Source organism: Pithys albifrons, chromosome 8 (genome assembly GCF_047495875.1).
Source record: "Pithys albifrons albifrons isolate INPA30051 chromosome 8, PitAlb_v1, whole genome shotgun sequence".
Classification (NCBI taxonomy): domain Eukaryota; kingdom Metazoa; phylum Chordata; class Aves; order Passeriformes; family Thamnophilidae; genus Pithys; species Pithys albifrons.
This window is the reverse complement of record NC_092465.1, coordinates 28,216,081-28,243,536: the sequence shown is the minus strand read 5'-3', so window position 1 is coordinate 28,243,536 and position 27,456 is coordinate 28,216,081. Positions and strand designations below refer to the sequence as shown.

The 27,456-nt window shown below is 41.3% G+C and overlaps 2 protein-coding genes across 6 annotated transcripts; both read left to right on the top strand.

The window, feature by feature from the left end:
* Window positions 1–64: 64 nt before the first annotated feature.
* Window positions 65–12,400, top strand: LOC139675078 (caspase-8-like). Of its 4 annotated transcripts, XM_071562279.1 has the most exons (9): window positions 65–141; window positions 866–947; window positions 5,892–6,231; window positions 6,374–6,512; window positions 7,033–7,168; window positions 8,087–8,175; window positions 9,624–9,726; window positions 10,467–10,974; window positions 11,452–12,400. In XM_071562279.1, exons 3-9 carry the CDS (start codon window positions 5,918–5,920, stop codon window positions 11,618–11,620), a joined length of 1,458 nt encoding a protein of 485 aa, XP_071418380.1. In that variant the 5' UTR covers window positions 65–141; window positions 866–947; window positions 5,892–5,917; the 3' UTR covers window positions 11,621–12,400. The 4 variants fall into 4 exon arrangements, with proteins under 4 accessions (XP_071418380.1, XP_071418378.1, XP_071418381.1 ...); XM_071562277.1 differs by lacking the exons at window positions 65–141; window positions 866–947 and adding an exon at window positions 1,702–1,762; XM_071562278.1 differs by lacking the exons at window positions 65–141; window positions 866–947 and adding an exon at window positions 3,392–3,816.
* A 1,529-nt stretch (window positions 12,401–13,929) lies between these two features.
* On the top strand, window positions 13,930–25,520 carry LOC139674955 (caspase-8-like). 2 transcript variants are annotated; one of them, XM_071562019.1, is made up of 8 exons: window positions 13,930–14,269; window positions 18,423–18,752; window positions 18,981–19,083; window positions 20,096–20,234; window positions 21,630–21,718; window positions 22,346–22,454; window positions 23,302–23,791; window positions 24,749–25,520. In XM_071562019.1, exons 2-8 carry the CDS (start codon window positions 18,442–18,444, stop codon window positions 24,921–24,923), a joined length of 1,416 nt encoding a protein of 471 aa, XP_071418120.1. In that variant the 5' UTR covers window positions 13,930–14,269; window positions 18,423–18,441; the 3' UTR covers window positions 24,924–25,520. The 2 variants fall into 2 exon arrangements, with proteins under 2 accessions (XP_071418120.1, XP_071418121.1); XM_071562020.1 differs by lacking the exon at window positions 13,930–14,269 and adding an exon at window positions 15,195–15,394.
* Window positions 25,521–27,456: the final 1,936 nt, after the last annotated feature.

The following is a 27,456-nucleotide window of genomic DNA, read 5'->3' as shown; positions in this document are numbered from 1 at the left end:
TCTGTTCCCCTTTCTCTCAGTCTTGATCTTGACTGTCCTGGTTTACACCAGTTTCTGTATGAAGTAATGCTTAGTCCTGCTCGTGCAGAAAGTACCATTCTGGATGCAACCAGCTGAGGTTCTTCCACACTCTCAACATACGTAAGATTGTTTTGAATATTATCTTCTTGTCTATTGCACTCTGTTGTAACAGACCTTAATTTGCCAGTGTTGGCCATTTTGCAATAATAGGGAGAGCTACTTCTGCTTTCTTAAATCTAAAGCCCTTTTAACAAACACAATCTGTTTGGATTCAAAAGAAGGTTTAAGTTAAGATTTAATACCTTATTTACATGTCAGAGCCTTTTCTTTTCCTTTCTTTCTTTTTCCTGTTTAAGATCAGAATTTGCAATGAGACCTGGGAAAATAACTTGCACTGCATAAGAACAAATTGAATGCCCTACACTTAAGGCACTACTGTTCAGTAGTATCTGTGGAGTTACTCTGCTAGCCTGCTGTAAGCCTGGCTTGAAGTAACAAGCTCATGTATTTTTTGTAAAATCTGTAAATACCACGTGACCAAATCAAACGTATTGTGTAGAACTCTTTTTATTTTTTGATGTAGCACTAAGCATAAACTAACCATAAACTGCACACAATAAATCCAAGTACACCCCTAAAGGAAAATGAGACAGACTTTTCCAGATATTATTAACCACTTTTACAGCAGTTCAAGTAAAGGAGAGACGTATATGGATTCGCTATTCCAAAGTGAAGAAATCTTCTGGTCCTCAATGGACTGTTAAATCCAAGAAAGATACTGATCTGAAACTAATTCAGAAGTAGAGTTTATACGTAACACATTTGTTATTTTATTCTTTTACAGGAACTAACTGTTGTGAAAACCCTAAGATTGTCTTTTTATGGGTACCGCGGACGTAACCTCAGCACTGAACTGTCTTATTGAGGTTAGTTTGTTACCATCAAGTATTGCACAACCACCCTTAAAAGAACCTGAGCTAGACATCCTTTGAGGGAAACTGTTGATTCTTTATTCTAAATGTGCTCTTTGTACTCTAAACTGTATTAATTTTGGGTGCCTTGGAGTTCATAAAAGATATGATAGAAATAAAGGAGTTTCAGCCTAGCCTGAGCTGTAGAGTCAAGAGCCTCTGAGATTTCTGAGTGCAAAGTAGTTAAATTTTAAAAGCAATACTGAAAATTATCTCATTTCCATAACTGTACCATTAGTAACACAAATTTCAAAATTGGAAAATAGCATATCTGTCCCATGAGATAATCAGTGAAAAATCAGATTATGTGTTTGGGAGGAACCTGAATGACTGAGAAGCGAGTAGCAGAGAACTATTATTTAGAGACTAATATCTGGTACCCAGTGCTTTTTACATGGGCTAATTTGGTCACACTGTTGTATCCATCTGTTGAGTTTTCTTGTACTCTGAGTATACAGTCCCTGGACAGGATCAACCCTTCTGTGTGATGTAGTAGAATGTTATGGGTTCACCTAGGTGGGCCTAAATTTGGGCTCTGAAGTCTGGACTAGGCCGAAGCTGTCAGCTGACTTGAGCTGGGCTAGGCTAACAGCTGACCTCTTCTAGCCAGTAATTTTGTATTCCATACCACATTATGACAACATCTCCAGGGAAGTAGGAACCAGTGTGGGAGTGGTTAAGGCAGTCGCTTCTCAGCCCTCCTCTTGGGAGGACGCACGATGCTGTCCCAGGGGGGATGGAGAGGACCAGGCCCACCACTGGCTCACAGGGTATCTCAGGAAAGTAAAATGTGTTGTTCTGGGTCTCTCCTTTCTGCTTGAGTTTGTCTCCCTGGGGAATAAGTATTTTCTTAAGTAATGTGTAGTTAAGACAGTAGAATTTGTGTGTTCATTAAGAAGTTGAGGTGGGGAACTTGTTGTTGCAGACTTGTGTGAGTGTATATTTGTACTCTCTTCTAATTGTCTCTTTCTTTCTGTGAAAAATATATGTATAGTTTTAGTATAAACGTGGTTTGAAGTGGTTTTTTCTTTCCCCTCTCTTTTCCTCCCTTTCCCTGGTGTTAGGAGGGAGGCTTTTCTCTCTGCGCTTGGGGGGGGGGTTGGCAGTTGCTTATCTCAAACCAAGACATAGGTAATGGCCAATTTACATTTAAAAAGACTCAAAATTAAAAATAGAACAAATATAAGGCTTGCCAGTTCTTTCGCTATCTACCTCAAACTAGTAAACTCTCCAGAATACAAACTTAACACAGAGGCTTGTATGGTTAAAGAGCATCTAAGAAAACTTATGTTTGCTTTTGAAATATTTCTAAATGTAACCAAATAATAATGCTAACTTTGTTTATAGCTTTACCAAATATAAAAAGAGTAATTCTGATTGTACTGTTCCTGTAACTACTATGCAACAGGTCCTTTGTAGCTGTGTAATTTTTGATTCAACTTGTTTTAAGGTTTATAACTCCCCCTTTAGATAATCATTGAATCTAAAATGAAACACTTTGGATAAGCACAAAGAATTTGCAAAGGCACAATTGAAAGGCAAATGTCTCTGGGTAGTTTTTTTTTCCTGTCTGTTTTTTTGGCATTACCTCTATGACTTTGTTGAATATGGTGGTGAAGTTCTCCACCTGTATAAAATGAGCTGACTGAATACAGGACAGCGAGCCTTAAAGTTTCAACAGGTAACTCGGTGGTTGTTGGTATGTTGTGAATTAAGAAACAATCAAATACAATAGAATGGAACAGAATCCATTTATTCAGCGCTGGGAACATGGAGGGTAACCCCACCAATGACCCGTTCAACGAGACTTTTGTGTTTCCAGGTTTATATACTTAGTTACAACTGAAACCCCCTCCCAGAAGTTAAGCAGTGTATTTTGGGTGACTCTTGACAGTTCTAATAGGCTGCTCTTATCTCAGCAGCTCTGTATTCCGTTTTAACTAAACAATGTTACAGCTTCAGGCCTCTAATCTAGACAGGTTTGGTGATTGATTTCTTACAGCTCAGTCTCTAATCTAAACAAGGGGCTGGGTTTATTTCTTAAAGTTCATCCTACAGCTACAGGGTTAAACTCCTCTTTATCTAAAGTTATGCATGGTTAAGATAACTGACAAACTTGGCTACAAGCTAAAATCAAAAAGCAATATAAAATACAAAGTACAGGTCTGCTAAAAATTAGCAAAGATCATCTGATTTTATGGAGAAGGCATAAAATCCATTTTCTTGAGGGGTGCCTTTATCATACTGAAGGCCCCGGGGAGCCTGCACTGAGCATAGTCTGCTCAGCTCCCTCCTCTCCCGTCCTGCAGCAAGGGGGACTCAGACCCGCACTCAAGTGTCAATGCACCCTCTCCAACAAGTGCTCTTCCAGCTTCCCGTCCCTGAAAAAAGAGAACCTTGCTAAAGTGTCGGAGGCATTGCTGCGACGTAGCCTGCTTTGAAACGGCTTGGCAGCAAAAGCGAGAAGTCACTGGTCCCTGGTCTGCTCTTTCGTGGTTATGTGAGCTTTGTCCCATTTCCGCGCGGCGTCCCCGGCGGCTCAGAGAACCCCGGGCCGGCCCTGCCCGACGGGAAGGGCGGCTTCTTCCTTCCTTCGGAACCGAAAGCTCTCCCGGCGCCCGTCACCAGTGCCTCGCTCCTCGACGTGCTGCGGCTGCTCCCGCCCTGCCGCTTGGCCCCAGCTTCTGCCACTGCTGCTGCCGTTCCTTCTCGTCCGGACCGCGGAACGGGACCCGGCCCTGAGCCACGAACCGAGCCGGGCACCGCGGAGCGCCGCCCCGAGGAGCTGCCGGCAGAGGCGTCGGGATTGGAATCCACGTAAGAGGTACCAAAATGTGAGGCTGAAATGGAAGGGAGGCTCCAGCTCCCGGACCCGGAGCCCAAACCCCGCTCGTCCTTTTGGTGCGGCTGCCTCGGCCGCCCCGCCACGTGGGGCCGCGGGCATTGCCCCGAAATATTTGGGGCAGTGCCCCAGTCAGTGAAACCTTAAAGGGGAAAAAATAGTATTTTCGTAATATTTATGGCTTATTTTATACGATATTCCTTCTGTAAGGGTGTATTTCAAAGCACGCACTGGAGACAGACTCTGCCAGGTCTGGGCGGGTGTTTGGGCTGAGCCGTGTCAAGCGGAGCGAGCTCATCCTGCTCCCAGCGTTAAGTGATGAGTGTTCAGCATCGCCCAGTTTTACTGGGTTGTTCACTCGTTTTCCTTTGCTTTAGGGCTCTATCTTGTACCATGGTGTTTTATAAGTGACAAGCAAAATGCACGAAGCAGAGGGTTCTAAAAACCCCACAGCCGTAGGCTGAGCGGTGGGTAAAGCAGGCGGTGAGCCAGGCGGAACGTCCTCTCCCTGTAGGGAGAACTTAGGGACGGCTAGCAAATGCTGCAGCCACGTGTGAGACGTCATGGGGATATTCCAAACACAAGCAGGAAACGTGTGGAGTGAAAAAATCTTCCCACGAATGGCAGCAACACAGGCTTGAAAACTATTTTAAAGGAAGTTGAAGGAGTTTCAGCTGGGTTGAAGTCCATTGAGGCGGCTCAATTGCACCCCGGTCACGGGAAGCCCAGATATGAGTACAGACTGGGAGAAGTTACTGAGGTGTTGCCTACGAGCAGCACTTAAAAGAAACTTCTAAGACTCAATTTGTGAGTTTTAGAAATCAAACATTCCTTTATTGAGATGCACTGCATGGTCATGGCACGCTGGATGCCCTGGCAATCACTTCACTAAAGTGCACATTGGGGTTATTTGACAACATTACATGATTATACCTGGGATTTCATATGCGAAGGAATGCGAAGAACAGGTGTTGAGGTATGAGAGAGTAAGTTTGAATGTAAGAAAAAGCAATCTGACCTGGTTTTTGGGTTTTTTTGCACAAGTCTTGTGACTCAGGGACAGGACACAATTCAGGATTCCTGGGTTCTGTCAAACCTTGTTGGCATCTGGACTTGGGATTGCTTCCTATGTGCCTCTGCACTCAAAAATGTAACAGTCTGTTCTCATCACATGCTATGATACTCTCTATGGTTTATCTGCTGAGCTGTCCTCCCAGATGCTTCAAAAGCATTGGATACATAGGTTCTGTCCCTACTCTGCTTTCCTAGTTTTTTTCTTGTGCTCCCTCAAGTAGAAACCTTTGCTTCCAGCTTCTCTGAACAAAAGATGGAAGATCTACCTGCCAAAAGACACTGAAGCACCTTTTTACCTATAACCTTGCACAGAAAAGAACTGCCTGGGCTACACGGAAAAGTTGGTGTAGTAGAAAGTTGAATAGTGTCTATTAGACTTCAGTAAGATTGAGTTGCTTGTGCAGAGCCTACTTACACTGACCACTGAGTGCTATTACGAGTTTAGCTGACGTTTACTTATAAGGGAGGCTTATAAGGGTTTTTCTGTCCCAAATGTGAAATACAATATGGAGGCAAGATACCACTGGAAGTGGATGGATGGATATTCCACAGATCCAGCTCGGGTGTCAGCCTTGTAACAGAGGAACTTGCTACATTCAGAGAAGAATAAGCCCATGGACTGCAGATCAAGGAATACGTGTGAACCACTGCTGTCTCCATTGATAGTGGTGCAGGGACTCTTCCCACCTACAACAGAGATAACAAAGATCTGACTGTACAAGATGTTTGCAAGAAAAAGAAGACATTGAGGTCATCTGGCACAGCTTTTTGCTCAGAGCAGGGCTAACTTCAAGTATGGACTGGGTTGTTTGGAGCTTCTGCCAAATCTGATCTTTTTTGTAGTAAATTTCAAGTTTATTTAAAAGGAAACTCTTCTTCTGCAGGTAATTCAGGGCTTCCAAACAGCAGTTGGGTAAAATTTTATCACAAGGATTGTGGTATTGAAGATTCAAGTGTTATTAGTGTTTGCTTTTTACTTTCAGGCAGAGAGACTGTTGGCCCCAGCAACATGGAGGATGATGCCAAATTGAAGTTCCGTCAGCAGCTTTTGTCCATTAATGACAATCTGGGGACTGGTGATGTAGCAGCTTTAAAATTTCTCTGTACTGACTTCCTCTCCTGCCGAAAACTAGAAGGGGTGAAATTAGGAATAGACCTCTTTGATCATCTTATAGATGAAGGATTTCTGAGTGCGGAAGAGCCGTTCCTGCTAGCTGAACTCTTATACAAAATAAATCGTCCCCTCTTGTTCAAGACACTTGGTTACACCTCGAAGAAAGTGCAAGAATGTCTGCACGAGAAGGGAAGAGTGTCTCCATACAGGTAAGCATGCAGTGGAATTCTATTCTCTCCATTACTGCTATCTATGCCATACTGTTTCTCTTTCCCTTTTTAAATTTTTAGATTATTTTCGTTTTTACACCATCTTTTGTTCCACTTTTATCTCGCTGGATCTCTGTTACAGGCAGATGCTGTTTGAATTGGCGGAGAACACCACCAATATGACGATGAAGGAAATCATCTTTCTCCTGCAAGACAAGCTTCCAAAGCGATCGACAGCTCCGTTGTGTGAGGAGGGAGACAAATGCGCAAATAATGGGAAGGTAAGAAGGAAGGAGGGAAATAGGAAAAGTTAGAGAAATATTTGGCAGAATAGAGCATAATATGCAATTAGGCTGGTCAGTATTCATAGGGTTAGCAGGAAGAGAGCTGTTGACAGGTAAGAATAGAGTTTGGTGCTTTGTGCCAAGGTCAGTCACTGACAGTTCACTGTCTAGCATCAGATTATAAAAGGGTGAGAAACCAAACCTTTGCCCAGCTTGAGCCATATGCAAAGGAGATTCGTGTCACTGGTACTGTTTCACAGCAATAAAGCCTTCTTGAAGCCAAAAGTCATTATTATGGTTTGAGTGAATCTGTTTAAACAAGACCATACCAAATAATAACACAGCTAGTGGCTTTCCATGAAACAACGTTTGTACTTTCCACAGTGGCTGTTTGGAACTTGTTGGTAGGGAGAAAAGCAAATAATAGTGCGATTATTTGAGACAGACAGAGCTGAGAGACAGGTCTTGATTTCTAAGAAACAATGATTAAATTTTACTCTCTCATTTTGCCTGTCAGTCTCCTTTGGATTTGCTGACTTTATTGGAAAAACAGAGCCTTTTACGTGAAGAGGATCTAGAGATACTGGAGAAAGCCTGTGAGATGGTTTCACATAATCTCCTGAGGGTAATAAACCGCTACAAAAAGGCAAAAGGTGAGAAGTTCAGAGTCTAGGAGTAGATTTGCTGAAATGCAGGAAAGCACTAGTTGGGTCTGGGTAACTGAACTTCCAGGTCATATGTGTGCATTGCTGAATCAGGAGCTGGAGTGGGATTGCTCATCTTCTAAACAAATCTGGCACAACAATCCCTAGCTTGCATTTGAGACCCCACAGTGCAACCCAGCACATACAGAACAGGCTGGGAAACTGAAAATCTCTTTATTGGCATGTTGCACTTCTCCATTTCCCCATTAATATTATTGAGATGACAATGACTGACCTGTAAAAGGCACTTTGTGATCTAAGAATGTGCACTGCTGGAAGGCAGTTACCTGCTAATAAGCTGGCAAGACAAACTGTATGCATGTGTGTCTGATACATGGACTATGAGCATACAGGTGATTTCTGTTCTTGTGTAAAAAAAAAGGAGAATTACCACTGAGTTGGGAACAAAGAAACAAAAAAACCCAACAAAAACAAACCCCCAAAAACAAACCCAAAAACCCGCCAACTAACCAAACAAAAAACCACACACACCTACCAAAGAGAACTTTAGTAGTATCAATGCAAATTCTTCTTAGAATACAGTTATATTTTAAGCTGATTTCCAAATGAAAAATTCATTTGAGTGTCTCAGGTAGAATCTATCCTTGTACCGTGGCTATCTTTGTTTTGTAATATTGGTACAAATAGAGACCTTGCCTTTGTCACAAAAATTTATTTAACAAAAATAACTGGAAGCACGTTCAGAATAGATCTTTTGAACACACTATCTCATATGAAGGAATTAATTCCTTTCAATAACACAGTATTCCAAATACAAAAAGTGATATATTTTAGTTAAACTCCTTTTTGCTACATCCACCTATATTGGATAATCTATATCAATATCTCTGCTGGGTTTTTTTCCAGATAACAAAGCAGCTAATGTTACACAAGCCATTCCTGAAAGAAGCCTAGAGCTGCCTGGAGCATTCAGCAATGTAAAAAATGAACCTAAGGTTTGAGACAACCTTGTAAATTCTTTTTGAATACTTGGGGGTGTGAGATCTTAATCCTTTCTGCAATGATATATATCATGCAAGGACATGAGCGATACCTCTGTGTCTCAAAGTTTCTTGAATTGACTGATCAGCTGAATTGTTTCCAAGAATATTTTAACCTTAGAGGCCAGGATCTTAGCAATATTGAAAGCTGTGGTGGAGGCGAAACAGGAATGGTACCTTTGATGTTATTCACACATCAGTGCTTATGCTTATTTTCCTGATAAAGGCAAAATATCTGGCATTTTTTTAAATTTGCGTTTTGAAGATAGCAGCAGAATGTGCAAGACATGGAGACAAATGGAGCTTCACAGTTCTCACTTTTTGAATCTGACTTAGAAAAGGCCTCTGGGCATCTTGAAATTAAAAGCAGTAAGGGGTAGCATGCAAAGACTTGTTAGAAGGACTAAAAGAAGGCAAGAGTTTTTAGTGAGCTATTGCAGAGGTCTTGGTACACAAGAAAAGGTCCCTTTTGGGAGATCCCTTCTTAGAAGCCTCATGTGCAGTCTTTAATCTGTGTATGCATTGAATTCTCCCTCTGGCCTTTTGTTTGCAATGACCAGGGCTATTGAGAGCAAGTTGTTCCATTTGTTCATAGGTATTTATTATCTTGAACCTCTGTGCTATAACATATCTTTCATGGCCTGATGTTCAGACTGCTGTAGGAAAAGTATTTCTTGCAGCTGTTAAAGAAGCTTGGAGTCCTGTCTTCATTTTGTCCTGCTAAAATGCATGAAAGCAGGTGTATGTTGCTTTGGAGTGAGCAGAAAGGAACTGGAGTAAATGGAGTTTTTGATTTCAGCCCAAAGTTGGACTTAAATACATGGTACTTGAAGTTTCGTTGACTTTTTAGCTTTAAAAAGCCTTTTATTTAAGAGTGGAGTTAACTTGAAAGTCTTAAGAAAAAAATGGTCCTGTGGTATGTTACTGTGAGAGCTCTGTTCTGCTTGCATCCTTTTCCAGTGTATCGGTATGAACCACCTGCTCCAGGTATTCACTACTGCTCTCAAAAAAAACCCAGTTCAGATGTCTTAAAATCCTACAGTTTCACTGGGAACCCTTTGCCATCTGACATTGAAATATTGTGACACTGGAAACAGCTGGGGACTTCTGTCCCCATCACCAATTCAGATTGCAGAGTTTGGCTGCTGAATCTGCCCTTTGCATGCAGATGAGAACTCAGATGCTAAGCCTTTATTCTGCAGTTTGATAGGATAGTGATGGTGTGCTTGGAGTTTCAACAATGTCTTTTCACACAAAGAAGCACCATTGAGTTCCAATTTGTCAAAAGTAACACACAGTGTTAGGTGCCTCTAATTTTTGGATACCGATTTTGAGATATGTTAAGGAAATCTGAGTAAGCTGAATAAATTCAGTGAGGCTGTAAGCTTTTTTCCTTTCTACAGAAGAAAATCTACAAAATGGATGGACCACACAGAGGATTTTGTCTTGTTATTAATAATGTTAAGTTCAAAAGTTCTGAGAGGGAGGGTTCTCAGAAAGATGCTGGTAAGTTACTGAAATGAGATTTTTGGAGAATTAGTCTCTCTGTTTCCCCAGGTGAGTTGATTTTGTAGTATTGCTCTGTATTTTATTGTCTATAGGTAGTTAATATTCTAAAAGAGTAAAATGTTTGCAATGTGTTATGTCATTTGTGTCTCCTAGCGGGGGAAGAGTTGAAGAATAAGTAACCACTGGGTTTTTCAATTGAGTCATTCTTGAATAGTTTTAAGAATCTCTTTTTACTTAGCCTTTATCCATAGCTATAATGAAGAACAAAAACTAAACTAAACCCTCATCCTATTTAATATAATGCAAAATTCCATAATCAGGCAACTCAGTGCACACTTCTTACTTTGTTCTGTTCATTCTGTTTATCTCTTATGTATGGAACTCTCAACACTTAAAACTATAACTGGAAAATAATGATGTGAGGAATGTTTTGGAAGATCTTATCTGAAACTGGGGAAGGGCAGGTTCTTCATATTTTCAAGAGTCATTTGTACACTCATTCACAATAGCATGTTACAATGTATGCACTATTTTCTAAAATGTGCCTAGAAACTCTGCATTTGAGCTGATGCCATCTTTTTCATCCAGTTAACCTTTAGTTGGTACTAGTGTGAGGCTGAATCTGTGGAAGTGTCAAGGTGTATGGTCTTTCCCTCTTCAGATTAACCTGCATGGTGACTTCATAAAATGTTTTTCCATTGCCTTGAATTTTCTTTTCATCTTCCACTGATTTACAGAGGAGCTGGAGCGAGTATTCACATGGCTTGGTCTGGATGTGATAATTTACCCAGATCAGACGTCGGAGCAGATTATAGAAATCATGGAAATTTGGCAGCGTTTGCAAGATCACAAAGACAGGAACTGTTTTATATGCTGTATTCTGTCTCATGGAGAGTCAGGAGCAATCCATGGGACAGATGAGAAACCTGTATCAATCCGCAGGATTATGTCTCACTTCACTGCCAAGAATTGTCCCCAGCTGGCAGGAAAACCCAAACTCTTCTTTATCCAAGCATGCCAGGGTGTGAAGGTACAGCGGCCTGTCAGAGTTGAAGTTGATGCACAAGTTATTGACCCGCCTCCCATGCAACAGCAGAGTGTTCCTCTTTCGGAAAGCATTCCTGAAGATGCTGATTTCCTCCTGGGCTTGGCCACGATTGATGGGTGTGTTGCTATCCGTCACATTATGCAGGGTACTTGGTATATTCAGGCCCTCTGCAGCAAACTACGGTTGTTGGTACCAAGGTAAATACTTAGTGCTCTGATTAAATTATTTTTCTCCAAAGGTAGTTCATATAGGAACACTAACCCATGCTCTAAGGTGGACAAAATTAGTTAAACTGATGATTTTACACTGATAAACTTACATTAACACTGCTAGTACCTTAGAGATAATCTAAAGAATAGGAAGTTTATTGTAAAAAAACCCTCAAAACCTCCCATCTATAATCTATAAGGCTGAGCAATCTCTCATGTGGATTTAGGTAAAAATATTTTATTCCATTATTTTCCTTTACTGGTTGATTCAAGCAAGACAAAGCAAGAAAAGGTCTTTTGTTTTTAATATGACTCAAATAAGAACAGAAGACAGGAAATTTAGAGAAAATAATGTGTTTTCTTAAATGTTCCTACTGTATCTTCTAGCTGACCAGAGGTGTTAAATGGATTGCCATCTGCTCACTAATGAGTAAATCTTTTTTATTTTTGCTCTTCTGTCTGTAGAGGTGAAGATATTTTGTCGATCCTTGAAGATGTTAATGAGGAAGTGGCCACTCGTGATAACGGCGAGGGGGTAAAGCAGATGCCCCAACCAGCATATACCTTAAGAGGAAAAGTTATATTCCCAGTACCCAGTGATCCTCCTCCTTCAGAGCAACATCAGGGCATTTAAAACACATCATTTTATTATCTCATTTAATGCAGTTTGTCACACTGCCTGTTTTAAGATAGTTACCCAAAATCTTGAGCATCTTTCTTGAGGCAAGGCCTCATCAATAGTTTGTCAAACAAACTGTGAAGCTGAAGGAGTCACAATTAAAACAATCCATATGCCAGCTGTTTGCATCATCTGTATGTTCAGAGTTGTCAGGGTTGGGAGGAGTATGCTTCTATCATGTTAAACATTTTTGAACCTGCATAGGCTGCAGATAGGAAAGGTTTTCTCTGGTAGTGTAGGTGTTGCATGTAACCTTCCATACTTAAACTGTTAATGGTCTGGGTTAGGCTCATCATCTTTTATTTTGCAGGCTAACAATTTTAAATCCTGCTTCTAAATCCAATAGCTATGTTCATAGAGATAAAAGTGGGACTGAAGTAAAAATGCTGCATATTATTTCCTGTGTGTAACCTGTGAACTGTTACTTCCCCATCATTTCTGAGAAGAAAATTTAGGGTAGAAGATGGGGACATTTTGAATTACAGCATTCAGCCGTGTATCTCCGCAAGCTGATCAGCTTGATAAGCTTTGTTAAGCACTAAATTTTTTGATTATAATTTCTTGGTTTAAGATCTAAAACGCAGCCATATGAGAAACAAGGCTCCTTGTTGATTAAGCTTCTAACAGAGAATTTTGTGAGTTAACTGAAATAATGCCATGGTGATTTGTTATGAGCATTTGCTATATATGCCTGTGTCCTTCTTGTTTATTACTGCATTAAATTCTTAATTTTAAGAGCTTGGTGAGACTAAAAGTATGTGTTGGAGTAAGCCTTATCCTTGTTTCTGACTGGTCCCTGCACTTTGTTGGGCTACATGAATCACTGGAGTTTTAACCACTTCACGTGTTTAAGCTGAAGTGAAGCTCAGTTTATTTCAACAAAGCACTCATTGTTATATGTGGTTACCAGCCATCCATTAGGGTAAAGATTTGGAAGAGTACTTTTTTGTGCTGTTGGATGCAATTTCTAGCTTGCACTATTTTTGGATTGGGAGTTTTGCATCATACAGAGCAATGAAATGCAACCAGTTTTACAAAACATGGTGGTCACTTTTATCATGATGAACAGGTAGTTAGTTGTATGACCCATTGCATTTTAAGTCCTCTTAGTTAGTATACCTGCCACACCTGAAGTCCCAGTTATGCCACAAATAAGAAAAATTTTTTGTCCTTTATTGCAATATATAACATTGGGATGGAATCATGAAGTCTCCGGTTTGAAGTTACTGTTCAGACTTGATACACTCATTTTTTAATGTATAGGAAACAACTGAAATTTTGTCAGTATGAAGTAATCATTGGCCTTGTTTTGCAGGATCTTGTTTTTGTATTTAGTTTGGTAGACAGGGGATGTCATCATGCTATCTTGCTTTATCTCTAGAGACTTCTGCCTGGGCAATCTCCAGTTAAATCATAGGTAGGTAAAGGCAGTCAGAAGAGTCTGAGCTGACGTCTGTCTTGAGTTCCCTGGGGAGAGGGATCCACACTTATGAAATGTAAGACTGGTAAAGTCTCCCTCGCTCATAAGGAGTTTGTTTAAACGAAGCTTACACTGCCCTGATTTACACTGTTCAGTGTGACCGCTCTGGGGGTGTGCTGAGGGCTGTGTTTATCCGGCTGCTCACTGCTGGGTGTGTGCAGGGAACGCTCCGTCTGCACAGGCACAGAGCACTGGGACTGCTGGTCAGCCAGCTGGGTGTCCCTGTGTGACCTCCTGGGGTGTACTGGGAGATGTCAGTCTGACAGTCCTGGGCACAGTGGGCAGGTTTTGCATACCCTGGGAGATGGCAGTCTGACAGCACTGGGCACACTGGGTAGGTTTGGTATAACTTAGATATTCATCACTCCTCACTGTGCACACTGTCCACCTTCCATTAACTCTGGCAATGCCGAGCTGTGCCAGAAAGAAATCAGCCTGAAACAAAACAAACTTTGCTGTTGAGGCTCACTGATGGCATATGGAAACATGCACATGTGTGTGCTCTCCACCTACAGAATTAAGGAAGGGTGGTGTCTTGTGCAGCCCTTGTTTAGATAGACTTAAATGAAAGTAATGTAAAAAGTGTCTGGTGGGGAAGTTGGGAAGTCTTGGGGACACCATGATCTTGAAGTGGGATTTGTAACATCCACAAGTTTCTGGTATCCCGTCCCTCCTGCTGGTTTTTGCGCAGGAGCTGTGGTTCCTGCCCGGTGCCAGCGCAGGCCACAGTCACTACAGTCACTGAGCAGTCAGTAGCCTTGGCAGTTTCACTTCCTCAAGACCGCCCTTTCTAGGCAACATGAATTTTTGGCAGGCTGTAGAAGGAAAAGATTGGGTCGCTGAGGCAGTTCTAGAGGAAGCCAGAGGCACAAAACCAGGATGCAAGGGAACTGATGGAAATTAGAGACATTGTAATTTAACAAAAGGATAGAAACATTTTCAGGAAGGGTGAGAGAGGAAGAAATCAAAAGTGAAACTGCTGAAGAGGAAGAATGGTGCCAGAAAGGGTGGTCCCTTATGCTGCTGTATGACGGGAGGAGCCATTATCCAGTATTTGTCATTCGTCACACCGTACACATCACGCCTCGTGGCTCCTTCAGACTGCAACTGAACTCTTGATTCAGGTAAGACATAGAAAAACTGATGCAGGGAGAGTCACTTAGACTTGGGATGAGTATGGAGACACAAATATTTTGGACCTGAAGATCAGCTAGTGCTTGTGGTGGCCCTTCCTGCTGCTCCCAGCCTTCGCATTAAGGCACAACTCGTGCCAGTGAAACAAGTTGGACAGGTTTTCTGATCTGTTACTACCATAAGCCTTTTGGAAGGAATTTGTGTGCCTCATCCTATCAAAGGGTATGTTATAATTTTGAGTTTGTAAAGGTAAATAGGCTGAAATCAACAAATGACTGTTTTCCTTGCAAAATTTTGGCAAATTCCAGCTCTCCAAACTGTCTCTCTTCAGAATGCTGGCTTCACAGTTTTCTGGGAGCGTGGTAGCCATAGTGACTGCTGCTCACCTACTTCCTGCCACATGGATGAGACATGACTTGCATGCTGGGAACCCTTCCATTTCAGGGGGTGAAAATGTCAAAAGTTAATTCTTGCTTTAACTCTCCTGTAAATGGGGAAGTATATTACGTAAATAATTTCAAAAGAATGTTTAGTCATGGAGTTCCCTGTATTTACTGAGTAGGACTACTGAATTTGGTGCTACAGGTTGACTCTTTAATTTATGAAATAATTTTCCTGTTAAAAATAGGCTAGGGTGAGTTGGAGAGGGACTTCAGAGAAAGGAGTTATGTCATGGTGGATCTGGTGACACAGCAGGAGAGTGGGACTGAGATTTTTTGAATGAAAAGACATAATTAACTCACCCTTCCCTCACTGTCTCTTAATTAAGATTTTTGTAAGAGAGCAAAAGTGCTGAGCTGTGCTGTATGCTAGAAAGCACCAGGTATGCTGCTTTGTTTGTCCCCTTGAAACAAAAACCAAACCTGGTTGCTTTTGTGGCTTCTTTATGATTTTTTCTCACAAGTTCTCTAGTAATCAATTCTCTGAAACCGGAAATGTGAGAGAGTAGGGATGTGCTGCTTTATTGCCAGTTTATTATTTTGTTGTAACACACTTATGGTAAATCATGTGACAATATAGATACTGTACAAAAGTACTTTTCCTGGAACTGCAGAGACTATGGCTGTCTTGCTGTTTTCAGAGTTGTTCCAGCACTCCTCCAGCTGTCCTCCCATGTAAGTGATGTAAAATTACTATTATTAGTGTTATTATTATTCAGTTTGCTTGTTTATCAGCTGTGTCTTTCATTTAGTAAAGTGGGAGAAAAAGACCGTGGCAGTTAAACATTGTTTTAGTTGTGCTCCCTGTAATTACAGACAAGCTTAAATATAGTATATAGGTGGCACATCTGTTCTTACTGTAATAATTTGATGGGTTTGAAACTTACAGCCTTTGAGAAATAAAAAAGAAAATTCCCTTTACAAGAAAGATTTGCTTTTGTAATCATATACCTTGTATCTTAGACAAAAGGCATGATTTACGTGAGAAAGAAGATAACTGCCTAACTAGCTACCAAGAGAGTATTATTTTTCTCTTTCCTATGTGAATATAGAAATACAAAATCAGATCTGCAATCATTGAATCGTGAGGTTAACCACATTCAGATAGCAGTGGTTTCATGGTGCTGTGGGCTGAATGGTGTGGATTCTAATCTGTTTAAAAGGTCAGTTTGAATGGATTAAAGAAAACAGTATTTGGGGGCACATGAATCATATGTGCTGTGTCACAACATGCTTTGTTGTTTTATCTTTTTTTTTGAAAGACAAAGGTTTAAGATTCAGTGGCACATTCACTCTTGCTAACCAATAGAATGCTGACCAAGGCCATGCCACAAAAAGCTGTTTAGCTGTAGATTGGTCCTTGGAGGAGAACAGAATACAATTATTTTCTAATTATTATTACCAGATAGTCAGCTGAGCTACCTTGGAGTTACCAGCCCTGGTATTGAAACATCTACGTTAGCAGTTAAGGTTCAAATGGATTGCATAGTATTGCTGTAGTGTAGGAGCAGGAAGTTTTCATTTGCCCTTGTCAACTTTTCACTCTCCCAGTGGCAGTGTCTCTGAATGGGACAAGAGACTCCTCTTGAATGCAGTTCTGTAGAGTTTCTCTTATATCTATATATATCTATACATCTTTAGAGTTTCTTCTTATATCTAAGGCAGAGAGAATAAAGTGGTAAATAGCTCTCTTACTAGAGGGAAGTGGAGGCAGGTCCTTTACGCATCAGCTGTAGGGAATGAGCTTTGTCTCCCACTTTCTGAGTGCACTGCAGGGAAGGTGTGATGGGAGGAGAGGGGCCCACGGAGGTGAGGCCGCGCTTTGTGAGCCGACTCCCTGCTCCACCCTGAGCCTCGTACTCAATCACCCACCCCAACTCACTTCCTGGGGAAGGGCTGGCTGTGTACACATGAACAGACACTCAAAAAGTCTAATTTAGATATTAGGCATGCACCAGGTGAACTATAACAGGACAGGGATTGAGCCCCTTTTCTCTTTCTTGCTCTCTTTTCTCTGGCTCTCTTTCCCCAGCTCCACACCGTCCATGTGGCAGCACTAATGGGGCATCTAAGGACCGGTCATATTCATTGTTTTCTTCCTGTGCTTTGCCTGGGCAAGGCAGGGCAATCACATTCTCTCCCACATTCCATTCTGAAGTTTTTTGGAGAGGGGCGGGGACTGTGGAGGTGTTTGTTGCTTGTTGCCGGTACCTTTGTGGGTTGTGAATAAACATCTTTGATAGCGATATTGTGGCTTGTGTGCCAGCCCCTTGGTTTAAACTTTGGAGGAGTTTGCTGTGGGACTTGTGAAGTGTTCTGTACAAAACTAAGGGCTTGTTGGCCTCCACTCTCGTGGAAGTGTACTGTATAGATTTAAGGGTTTACTAGCCAATACCTTACAAGTCTAAATAGTGGGCAGGTTGTCACAGTTAAGAAGCCAGTAAGAGTTCCTGACACGTGCCTGGTATATTTGTTCAGCCTGATGGGAATTTATAACAATATTATTCCCCTACCAAATCAGCAGAGGCAGGTGCTTTAAGTGTCAGGGTGAGATAGTTGCAAGGCTTGCAGTTGGTATTTTCTAACTTTCTCTTGTGCTCAAATGTTAAATCCATAAGCCAAGTTTAATATTTCTAAAGCTGATGGAGGAGGTAGAGGAGAAGGGAGGTGGTATTTTATGACACTGTCTGTATTTAATATTACAAATTGATTGAGAGCTGGGAACTGAGCTTTATTTGATGCAGATAAACCAAAACAGGAAGAGGTGTTTTGGGTATGCTCATCATTGTCAGAAACAGTGTAAAAAGAAAGGATAGCTTAGAGCAATTATACTCACGTTGACTCTAGCTTTGTTACCATGTAAAACCTTTCTTACAGTGTAAAACTTGGCAGTCTTGTTTATTACACAGTCTATATTTCAGACTGGCAGAGGGCTGTTGCTTCCAAATGTGATCAAACCTCAAAAAAACCCCAGACTCAAACAAAACCAGCAGCAGACTGCCAAGATTGTACATCCTGTACATTGGTACTTCCCACTGTCTAGACACAATAGGAAGCAAGAATGATCCATGACTTTCTCTGTTAATGTCTCTTAGTACAGAGGTTTTAATATTCCTTGTTAAGTCCAGACAACCAAAAGAGCTAAGCATCAAGGCTATGATAGTAAGGCAGCCTCTCTCTCTCCTGAGGTACTTCTGATTGCATGTATTTATTTTGGGCTATTCTACATGATGTGATGAGACGGTCAATAACAGACTTTATTCGGAGAGAGGAATAAAGACATTTTATTGTACAGCTTCTTGCTTAATATAGGGTTCTACAATTCAGGGGCAGGCAACATGCAAAATAGTTCTTAACTAAGGAATTTACAGTTTATTTATCTGCCAACAGCAGAGGCCTAAAGCTAATCCATTACTCATGAAAAAAGGGGGAGAAGAACAAAGAGTAATGCAACATAGGTTTTCTGGTTTTGATACAGAGCAAGGTTTACACATACAATCTACATTTCTTTCAAATGCAAGGGACAGCAGACAAGCCACATCTGCAGACTTTTAATCCAACTCTGTTACTGTCGCTTTCAAGTTCTGCTGATTTTCCCACAGTCGGGGTGGTTTGTGATCCCACAATGTGATACCTTTTATATAAATCAATGTTATTGCACTTCAATTACTGACAAATGAAATCAACTGCCATTTGTATTTAGATCCAAATCCTGATGTGAAATGAATACAAACTTCAGCAAACTCCGTTTTGAAGTTTCCGAGGCTTTGGTCCCAGATGAATTGGAAGCACTGAAGTTCCTCTGCCTGGGCCATATTCCCATGAGGAAGCTGGAAGCCATCCAGGATGCCAAGGCCTTCTTAGAGGTGCTGGAGGAGAAAGGCCTGATCGAGCCAGGGAACCTGGACTTCCTCAGGGAGCTGCTCTACTGGATCGGTCGGATGGACCTCCTGGCCACCCACTTGGGCTCCAGCCGGGAGCAGATGGAGACAGAGCTGCTGGTCCAAGGCAAGGCACAGGTGTCAGCCTACAGGTAGGCACAGAAGGAGTGAACCTTTGCATGCAAAATATACAGCAGTTCAGTTGTGTACTGTCTTGTTTCCTGTCTGCACTGTTGTCTTATTACTATCCCAGCACAACTGCATTTATTACAGCATCAATTCCTGCCATAGTGAGCTTTGCATTCTGCAGTTCAAATGTATAACTGTGGTGGTTACTTCTTACAAGTTTCTCAAACAGTCTCTTTCTTCTTTATTGTCAGGCAACTGCTATATACAATTACAGAGGACTTGACTCCAGAAGATGTCAGGAGTGTGAAGTTCCTGCTCCAAAAAAAGTTACCAAAGAACAAGCTCCAGGACAAGGTTGTATGAAAATCGATCTTGAGAAGTTTTTTTGCAAGGATAGTTCAGAGTCTGCTGGTTCTTGTAAGAAGGGAGGAAAGAGAGCAGTCTGTTCTCATGAAAACCTGTTGTTGAAAGAATTGTGATGTTATCTGATAGCTCCTGTGTGGAGGAATGGATCCTTAATTCTTCATTGTATCTTTTCTCTACCCTTTTTCGCCCTCCTGGTCTTATTTTTCTCCACGACCTGTCTCCCTAATCTTTTCTTCTTGCAAAATCCATCAAGCTCTTCCTTTAAGCTTTGCTTGACATTTAAAAGACATTTGCTGTATCTCAGAAGAGTGATGTTTGCTAAAGGAAAAACAGTGTTTTGGAGACAGAAGGTTGAGCGCTAATGTGAGTTCAACCACAGATTTTTGTGTGTCATGGAGTACATATTCTTCTTTTTTGGAGTAACAACATTTTTTTAACTTCCCCCCAAAGGTATGAAGAGGTTCAGTGAACTAGCTTAATACTTGCAAATAATGAACGGTGTTAAAGAAAAGCTTGGTATTATTAAGGAGCTTCCTTAAAAGTCTGATTTGCGTATTGTGGCACCTAAAGGAAAATAGGAGATTTACTTCCAACTTGGTGGACTACTGACGTTTAATAACCAAAATTAGCCTGAACACCTTTTCTGTAAGATAAAATGTAAAATGGCATAGCTAAAGGGCTTAACAGCACTTCATCAGAACACAAAGGCTCAACAGGATGCCGTGTTGTTACCCACATCAGTGCTTTGTACTGCTGAAACAAAGCAGGATAACCCAGCCATAGGCAATTTCTAATCATCCTGTCCTAACCTTAGTGATCTGTTTATTCAGTTGTATCATGGCCCTTATTTTGATGAGATTTGGAGGAAAAAGTACTTGGTCTTTAGCTGGTCGGCCTCTGTGAGTGAGGATGTTGTCTTCTGCTCTGTCCAGAGGTGCCTAATACTGCAGTCACTGAAGGTCACGGTCTGAGTTTGGGTTATGTGTTCTTGTTTTACCAGTCAATGTTTCAGGTCTTGATGGAAATGGAAAAAAATGGACTAATTAAAGAAGATGACCTGACAATGCTGAAAGACATATTAAAGGCATTTAGAGCTGACATAAAGAAAAGAATTGATAACTATGAAGAAAACAAAAAAGGTAAAATTATTTAATCTGCTATTTAAGAATAGAGCTGGTGTCTGTTGTGGGTTTTATGGCTCCATCACTGGCAGCTTAAAAGTCCAGAGATAAGAGAGAGACCTTACACTATCCAAGGACAGTAGTTTTCTGCTACTTCGTTATCCCATCATACCTTCTTGTATCTGTCCTTGAAACATGTTCTGTGCCTTATAAATGGTCTTCTTTCTCCCTCCTCTTTGCCTTAAATGCAATTTATCTGTTCAGGAAAAAGAGTAGTGCTGGGTTTGGACCAGCAAAGCTCTTCAGTCGCTAAAAGAGACTGGAAGTGACAGTTCACTTGGGAGATTGTCAGCATTATCCTCTGTTAGCCAGGCTGTTTGCTCTTAGTCCTTGAAGAACCAGTCCTTGGCTAAAGTGTAGCTTTCTGTAACCAGATGGGAAATTTCAGGGCCTGCAGGGTGTCTGGGCTGTCGCAGCTGAGCTGGTGCCTCCTGACACCCCAGCTGGGCCTTATTTGGGCAACAGGATTCTGACTCGAGAGCAACCGAGACAAATTTTCTTCATAACTCCCTATTGAATGGCTCAGGAAATCAGTTTTCTTAGATACACTGATCCAGCTGCCTGCAGAGCTGCTGACATTTCCCCTGTGTGTCTCTGTGCTGCTGACCTCTACTGGTGTCTCTAAAAGAGCAGAAGAATATTGCCAAAGGTGGCTAGTGCAAGGGAGTCCTGGGTCAGTGAAATGCCTTTTTAGTAGTATTGTTTTCATTTTGTCCCCTTTGATAAGAAGAAAAAGAGCATGTCATGTAGATCTTGTTGCTTTGACAACTAAATTTCATTTAAACACATCTGTGTAACTTGTTGAAGGGGCGCTGTGATTTTGTTTCCTTGGGTAGGGTCATGGATTGGATGATTTCTTAACTTTTTTTCAGAAAGTTGTATTCAAATAAGTGTTTTGTTGCTTTGAGGAGTTCTTCCATTATGCTGGCATTTTGCATCCTTGGAGCATCACCCAAACAGAAAAGTTCTCTGGAGAAGAGACAGTGGCCTTGGAAGTAAATTGAGCAGCTCTGCTGTGCCTTTGCACCAAAATGGGTCTCTTCTTTCACTTATGTATCCCCGAGTGGAGATGCCCAGGAATGACTTGCCTAGGATGACTATTCACATTCAGCCTTTTATTATCTCTGTCTTTCTACCAGTAAAAGAGCGGAGAAGAAATGGAGCACAGCTCTTCACAGCTTCTGTAATAACCAGTAGTCTGTGAAACTGAAACTGTGCTTGGCCCAACTCTACAAAGTGATGGTGTGAAAACCGCCCTCCGTCTCACTCCATGTACTGTTTTCTTGAGTGTTGAAAAATGCACAGATTTATCTTTTTTGTCCTAAAATATTCTGTTTATCTTTTCCTTCTGAGAAAACTATTCTGAGGAAGAAGTCCCCTATCCTGAGTCTGTTTCTGTGCACCCAGGGGGACAGGGAGCAGAGGGGGAGACAACACACCTGGTAAGAAATACTTCAAGATTACCTTTAAAGTATTTTTCCGACTTCTGGGAGAGGGAGCATAAATTTGTCAGACTAAGCAGGTGGAACAGCTCAGGGGGAGGGTTTCTGGCTTTATAAGGAGGCCTTGGAAAAATTCCTATTTTCAAAACAAGACCAAGATTTCTTGCTTTCTGGGGACAGGGCTGTCAGCAACCTTTTAAGTAATAAATAAAGCTGTCATGTGAAGAACAATCTTAATGATAATGGAGACTGGGACATTAAAGTCCTGGCTGAGATACTCCTGGATGGATGGGAAGGGAACAGTGGAACCTGCTACCTCATTAGAATCCCACAAGGACCGTCAGAGGCCATGGTAGGGTGCAGGAGTTTTATCTCTGCACATGAACGTTTGTGTTTCTGGATACTCACCTTCTCCCATGTCAAAATCATATCCACAGCACAGAGACAGAGGAGGAGGGATTCAGGGAGACAATGCAAATTCCTCTCCTCTGTGGCTAGATTGTATTCTTGTTTCTTGGCCCTTGTGACTTTTATCCTTGGATAATGAAGGACCAACGATCTGTGTATAGCACATTTCTCTTTTGAATGCTTGTCATTGCTTTCTTACCTGCTTTTCTGTTTCTACAGCCAGTGGAAACATATCAGATGAAAAATAGCCCCCATGGTTATTGTGTGATTCTTAACAACATTTTTAACAATTCACATTGCAACAGAAAAGGAACAGTAAAAGGTGGAGGTAAGTCCTTTTTTATCCAATTACTGATTTGGTTTTTTCTCTGATAATTCTCCAAGACATTTGTCTAATCTTTCCTGTGTGGAAGAATCACATCCACTGTACTCCTTGGCCTCCAGAGTAACTGGAGTGACAGTCACTGTAGAAATTGGAAATACACCACTTCCAACAGTTTAGCTGATGGCTTAAAGAAGGTTCTGCTTTTTGTTCTACATAAAATACACTGTCTTAATTGGTTATATCTACCAACTAGTGAAGGAGGGATTACTGTTCCACCTTTTCACTTTTTGATTGTTTTAAATTCTTAGCTATCATAGAAAAATACTTTTAAGTCCTTAAATTCTCTTCAAACCTCAAATAAATTTTCCGTAAAGCCTGCCTTCCTGCAATTCACTTTTAAGATACACTCTTGTTTATCTTAAAAAAGTAAAATCTGTTTCATGAAAGGACACATCATGGATTTTTAACTCCCTTCACAGCTACTTTCTCACAGCACACACAACAGTTAAGTCACCATTTGCTGGGAAGTCTTCAGAGCAGTTGTGAGCAGGTTACTCTGCCTTCCTTCTTGCTGCATTGATCATTCTCACAGAATGAGAGACCTATTTAATTTGAGAGTGACAGAATTTGTCATTCTAAAGAGGTGGCACCTCTTCAACTTGCCAAGTGTTGTTCTTAGGCATGTTTTTTTCTGATAGGACTTGACAGGCTAAGAGTCAGTCCAGGTGAGTTTATGGGTGGGATCTGAACACTTCTGGTACTATCTGATCTGCCCCACAGACACTGATGTTTCAGCATCTGACTTGTCATTGTTTATGTTTTACAAGTTGCTTCTGACTTTTTTCCCCAGAGCCTGTGAAGAAGGTTTTTAAGTGGCTTCAGTTTGAGACAGTTGAGCACATGGATCTGGAAGCAAAAGAAATATACAGGAAAGTTAAAGAATACAGTGAAAGAGATCATAGCAACATGGACTGTTTCATTTGCTTCATTTTTTCCCACGGTGAAAAGGACAAAATAAAAGGCATTGATGATGAGTTTGTAAATATCAAAGAGTTAGTCTCCTGCTTCAGTGAATCTAATTGTCCTTCTCTTGCTGGCAAACCCAAGGTGTTTTTCATCCAGGTTTGCCAAGGCTCTGTTGGTCATCCAGGTGTTCCAGGAGAAGCAGGCTTTTCTGGAGATGCTGAGACAGATGCCGTCCCTCTGACTTCCATTCGTGATCTGGCTGATATTCTGGTTGCCATGTCTACACTGCAAGGATCTCTGTTCTTCCACAGTAGTGAGACGGGCAGTCTTTACATTAAATACCTCTGTGACAAGATGGAGTTGCTTTGCCCAGGGTAAGTTCTGTTTTTAATTCTTGTACATTTGGGGTAGAATCACAGAATCACAGAATATTCTGAGTTGGAAGGGACCCACAAGGATCATCGAGTCCAACTCTTAAGTGAATGGCCCACATAGGGGATTGAACCCATGTCCTTGGCATTATCATAACCAAGTTTTAACCAACTGAGCTAATCTCAAGGTTAGTATTGCAGGCACACATACTTAAGCATGCTGTGCTGAAACAGCAGTGTTCTACATTTGTGCTATATAATGTTTTTTCACCTGCAGGACAGCAGAGAATAATTATTTTGGAATTGGGCATTGTTATTCTTCTATGGATGAGCCAAAGTATGAGGGACTTTCCCTAGTTTGCCTGTGACAAAAGCAGGGTTGTAATGCTGGAACATTACACAGAAACAAGTGTGTGTATGTGTGTTTTTTAACATTTCTTGACTGATAAATGATTTTTCTTCCAGTGACACCTGATGAGAGTGAATTTGTTGAGTGATTACACAGATGAAATAATCAGTGTTCTCTAGTCATAATTTTCATTGTTGCTTCTCTCCCATCCTCTCATAAATTTGATTTAGAAAACAGAATGTCCCTTGAGACATCCCTTTCTCATGGTGTCCAGAAGAAGCCCTGCAGAATGTGTAGGTCTGGCCCTGTTCCATCTTGGTGCACTCTTCTGCCTGTGCCTAAGGCAGGGGACTGTGCTTGCTGGTAAAGCAATGCTACATGGAGGGTGCTTTTATTCCCCCATACACACTGAATTCTGTGGTTATACAATGGAAAGTGCAATTGCAGTGACAGGTGGGGTGGGGGAGGACACCAGTCTTCCCTGAGACTTCCCTTTACTGGAGCAAACAGAGATAACCTTATAGGCTAAGCTGTGAGTATCATGTATTTCAGTGTAAGTTTTCTTCAGTACCTGTATTTCAATGTAATAACTTTTCTTCATTTTCTTCAAGTGGTACCGATCTTGAAACCATCCTTGCAACAGTGAACAAGGAAGTGAGAGAAAAAGAGATTAAAGTATGGAAGCAGATGTCAGAAGGAAAACTAAAAATAGATACACAGATAATAACAACACTACAGAAGCAATTAATCTTTGAAATTCCACGAGGAGAGCCAAGTGAATGGTAGAAAAATAAGAATACATTCAGTTGAGGAATCACATCCAGAGTGGGCTGGCACAAGGAAGAGACTTTACATGAGAAATTATCTGGATCTGTGTAGTCAGCCCCAGTCCTTCAAGGAGCCATAGGACCTAAATTTCTCAAATTTCTGTATTTAATCAATCTTCTGACCCCCAGACCTGTGGCCATGGGGTAAGGCTGTGAAAGAGGACACACCTGGTTTTTTGTGCTGCAGAAGCAGTGGAGTATGTTCAGCCCAGGTTTCAAGCAAGGAAACATGTGCAGGGTTGTAACTGCCTTACCCAGAGCTGAATCACTGTCTGTCTTTGGAAGCTGTAACTTTTCATGGAACATAACATCCTGATCCAGAAGGACCAAAAAACCATGATTATGATAAGACAAATTTGGTTCTTTTCCTCCCAATGCTTAATTTGTTTTATGCTATAAATTGATTTGGCTAAGCAGCATTCTGGTGTAAATTTTTTAATAAGTAAAGGTTCTAACTGCATTTTTCTCAGTGCTTTCAGAAGACAGTGTGTCATGAATGGCTGTGGAACACTGCAAGAGAGCTCTTTGTACACTTGCTTCTGTTGTAATAAATTGTTTTGCACATCATCGTGGTCTGTGGTGTGTGCCTTTGTTGGATAAACTGCCTGAGGGACAGTCAGCATGATGAACATTTTCACCTCAGCAGAAGTCTTTTTGCTCTTGGAGTATTTGATGGCAGCCACCCAAGGTGCAGCAAACACCAACCCTTCAACAGCAGCTGGAGACATGGTAGGAAAGAATAAGTTCAGGACTGTCATGATAATGGCAGCTGATGCCAGCGAGGCCATTCTTACCTTGCATCCTCAGCAATGTGTAGGTGATGTCTGGGAGTTGTGTGGGATTCTACAGCTACATCCCTTTTGAGTTTATAAAAAGGTAAAGGATGAATTTGAGACACTTTGTAACTTCTGCTTTTTTCAGTTTGGATTTTTTGGAAATCCATGTCTAGGCATAAAAGAGGGTTCTTTATTCAGTCCTGCTTCTGTTCTGCAAGCAACGGGGGTTTTTTTGCAATTCTACCCAATGTGTTGGCAGTTGCTGTTTGCTCCCCTTATGCTTTTTCACCTTTCAAGTAAAAGAGAGACTGCCTGTGCTTAGAACTACAGCTCTGCTCACACTGGTTTCATAAATAACAAATAGACATTACAAGCACTATGTAAATACTACTGCAGCAAAAGTTGGGGGAAGCCGTTACCAGGTATGGTGCAGTCCTGTGGTTGACATTTGGTTAACCATTTAGGAAATGTGGCAACAATTTATCTACATTATTTACAAGTTTTCATCAATGGGGCACTGATACGAAGTTAGCAAATAGCTTTGTGCATGTTGCTCTATGATAAGGAAATACAGCTTAAATTAAACAACTGCTTTCTCTGGGAGAAACTTGCTGGAAGGTGGTGGCTGTTCCAGAAGTGAAGTTGTGAATCAATAGCATTTCTGTATCTCATATTTCTCTGTGTCAGAGTTCAATACACTCAGATCAAGTTCTTTCAGCTCTTCTACATGAGGAGGAATTTGGTATCAAATTTTTGATATATTTGGTGCTACACAGGATTTTCACTTAGTTGGGTGAGAGAGATCCATAGGTGTGCTCACCGTCATGACATTAGATATCCCCAGTCGTGGTGGAACATTTGGATTGAAGCCAGCTCAAGCCCACTGCTCTTTTCAAGTTTAAGTACTTTTATCAGTTGTGCAGGTTTTATATTCTATGTTGGGTTGGGCAGAGCAGTGTGTTCACACCCTCCATGCTGGTCTGGCTAGCTCAGGAAGACATTATGCCTTGTTAATTGTCTCGGGGTTCCTGGGGATTCACAGGTGTAGGTGTCTTCTCTACAACTAAGGTTACCCTCCAGTCTCCCTGATGTTGAGGTAAATGGAATCTTATGATCTGTTCTTCCCTGAGATCATATGTGTTTTGCCCTTGTCCTGTGAGCTGTCCTTGACTGTGCCTGTGTATGTGTGTGTGTGTGTCTGTGCTGGTCAGTCACACCCTGTCATTACATTGGCTTGGTGTTAAAATCAGCGACTTCCATAGTTACCATTATCTCTGGCTGATGAGGACCTTTTTATTCTGACTCCTAACTAACATAGGCACATTCTCTCTGAAATTATTAAATTCTGTCTCTTTTCAACTAGAGATAAGCCAAATTATGAACAGAGAATGGCATGTTTCGTCTGAAATTACTTCTGTGCAATGCGCTAAAAAATGTAGGTGAGATCTCTGGGAATTCCTGGATACGTATTTCTGTGTGTTCTTTCTGTAAGTCTGTATTTGCTTGTTACTCTGTTCTGTTATTGACAGCCACTGGAATTCCTCAGACCCCAAACGTGGCTGGGTTGTGTGGCTGCCAGCTATACATTTCTGGCTAGGTGGAATGTTATCCTGGATGTGTCCTCTGAGCTTGGCCTAAGTCTTCTGTGTTAGATTTATATTTGTGTAGCCACTTTGTGTTTAGGCCTGATTTGTTCAGATGTATCAGTGCAAAGAA

Excerpts from the sequence above, each read along its gene's own strand:
- LOC139674955 (XM_071562019.1), top strand. The coding sequence starts at position 18,442 with ATGAATACAAACTTCAGCAAACTCCGTTTTGAAGTTTCCGAGGCTTTG. Across the intron at positions 19,084-20,095 it reads AGAACAAGCTCCAGGACAAG|TCAATGTTTCAGGTCTTGAT; the intron begins GTTGTATGAAAA and ends TTGTTTTACCAG. Across the intron at positions 22,455-23,301 it reads AGGAACAGTAAAAGGTGGAG|AGCCTGTGAAGAAGGTTTTT; the intron begins GTAAGTCCTTTT and ends TTTTTTCCCCAG.
- LOC139675078 (XM_071562277.1), top strand. The coding sequence starts at position 1,729 with ATGGAGAGGACCAGGCCCACCACTGGCTCACAGG. Across the intron at positions 9,727-10,466 it reads GGGTTCTCAGAAAGATGCTG|AGGAGCTGGAGCGAGTATTC; the intron begins GTAAGTTACTGA and ends ACTGATTTACAG. Across the intron at positions 10,975-11,451 it reads CTACGGTTGTTGGTACCAAG|AGGTGAAGATATTTTGTCGA; the intron begins GTAAATACTTAG and ends TTCTGTCTGTAG.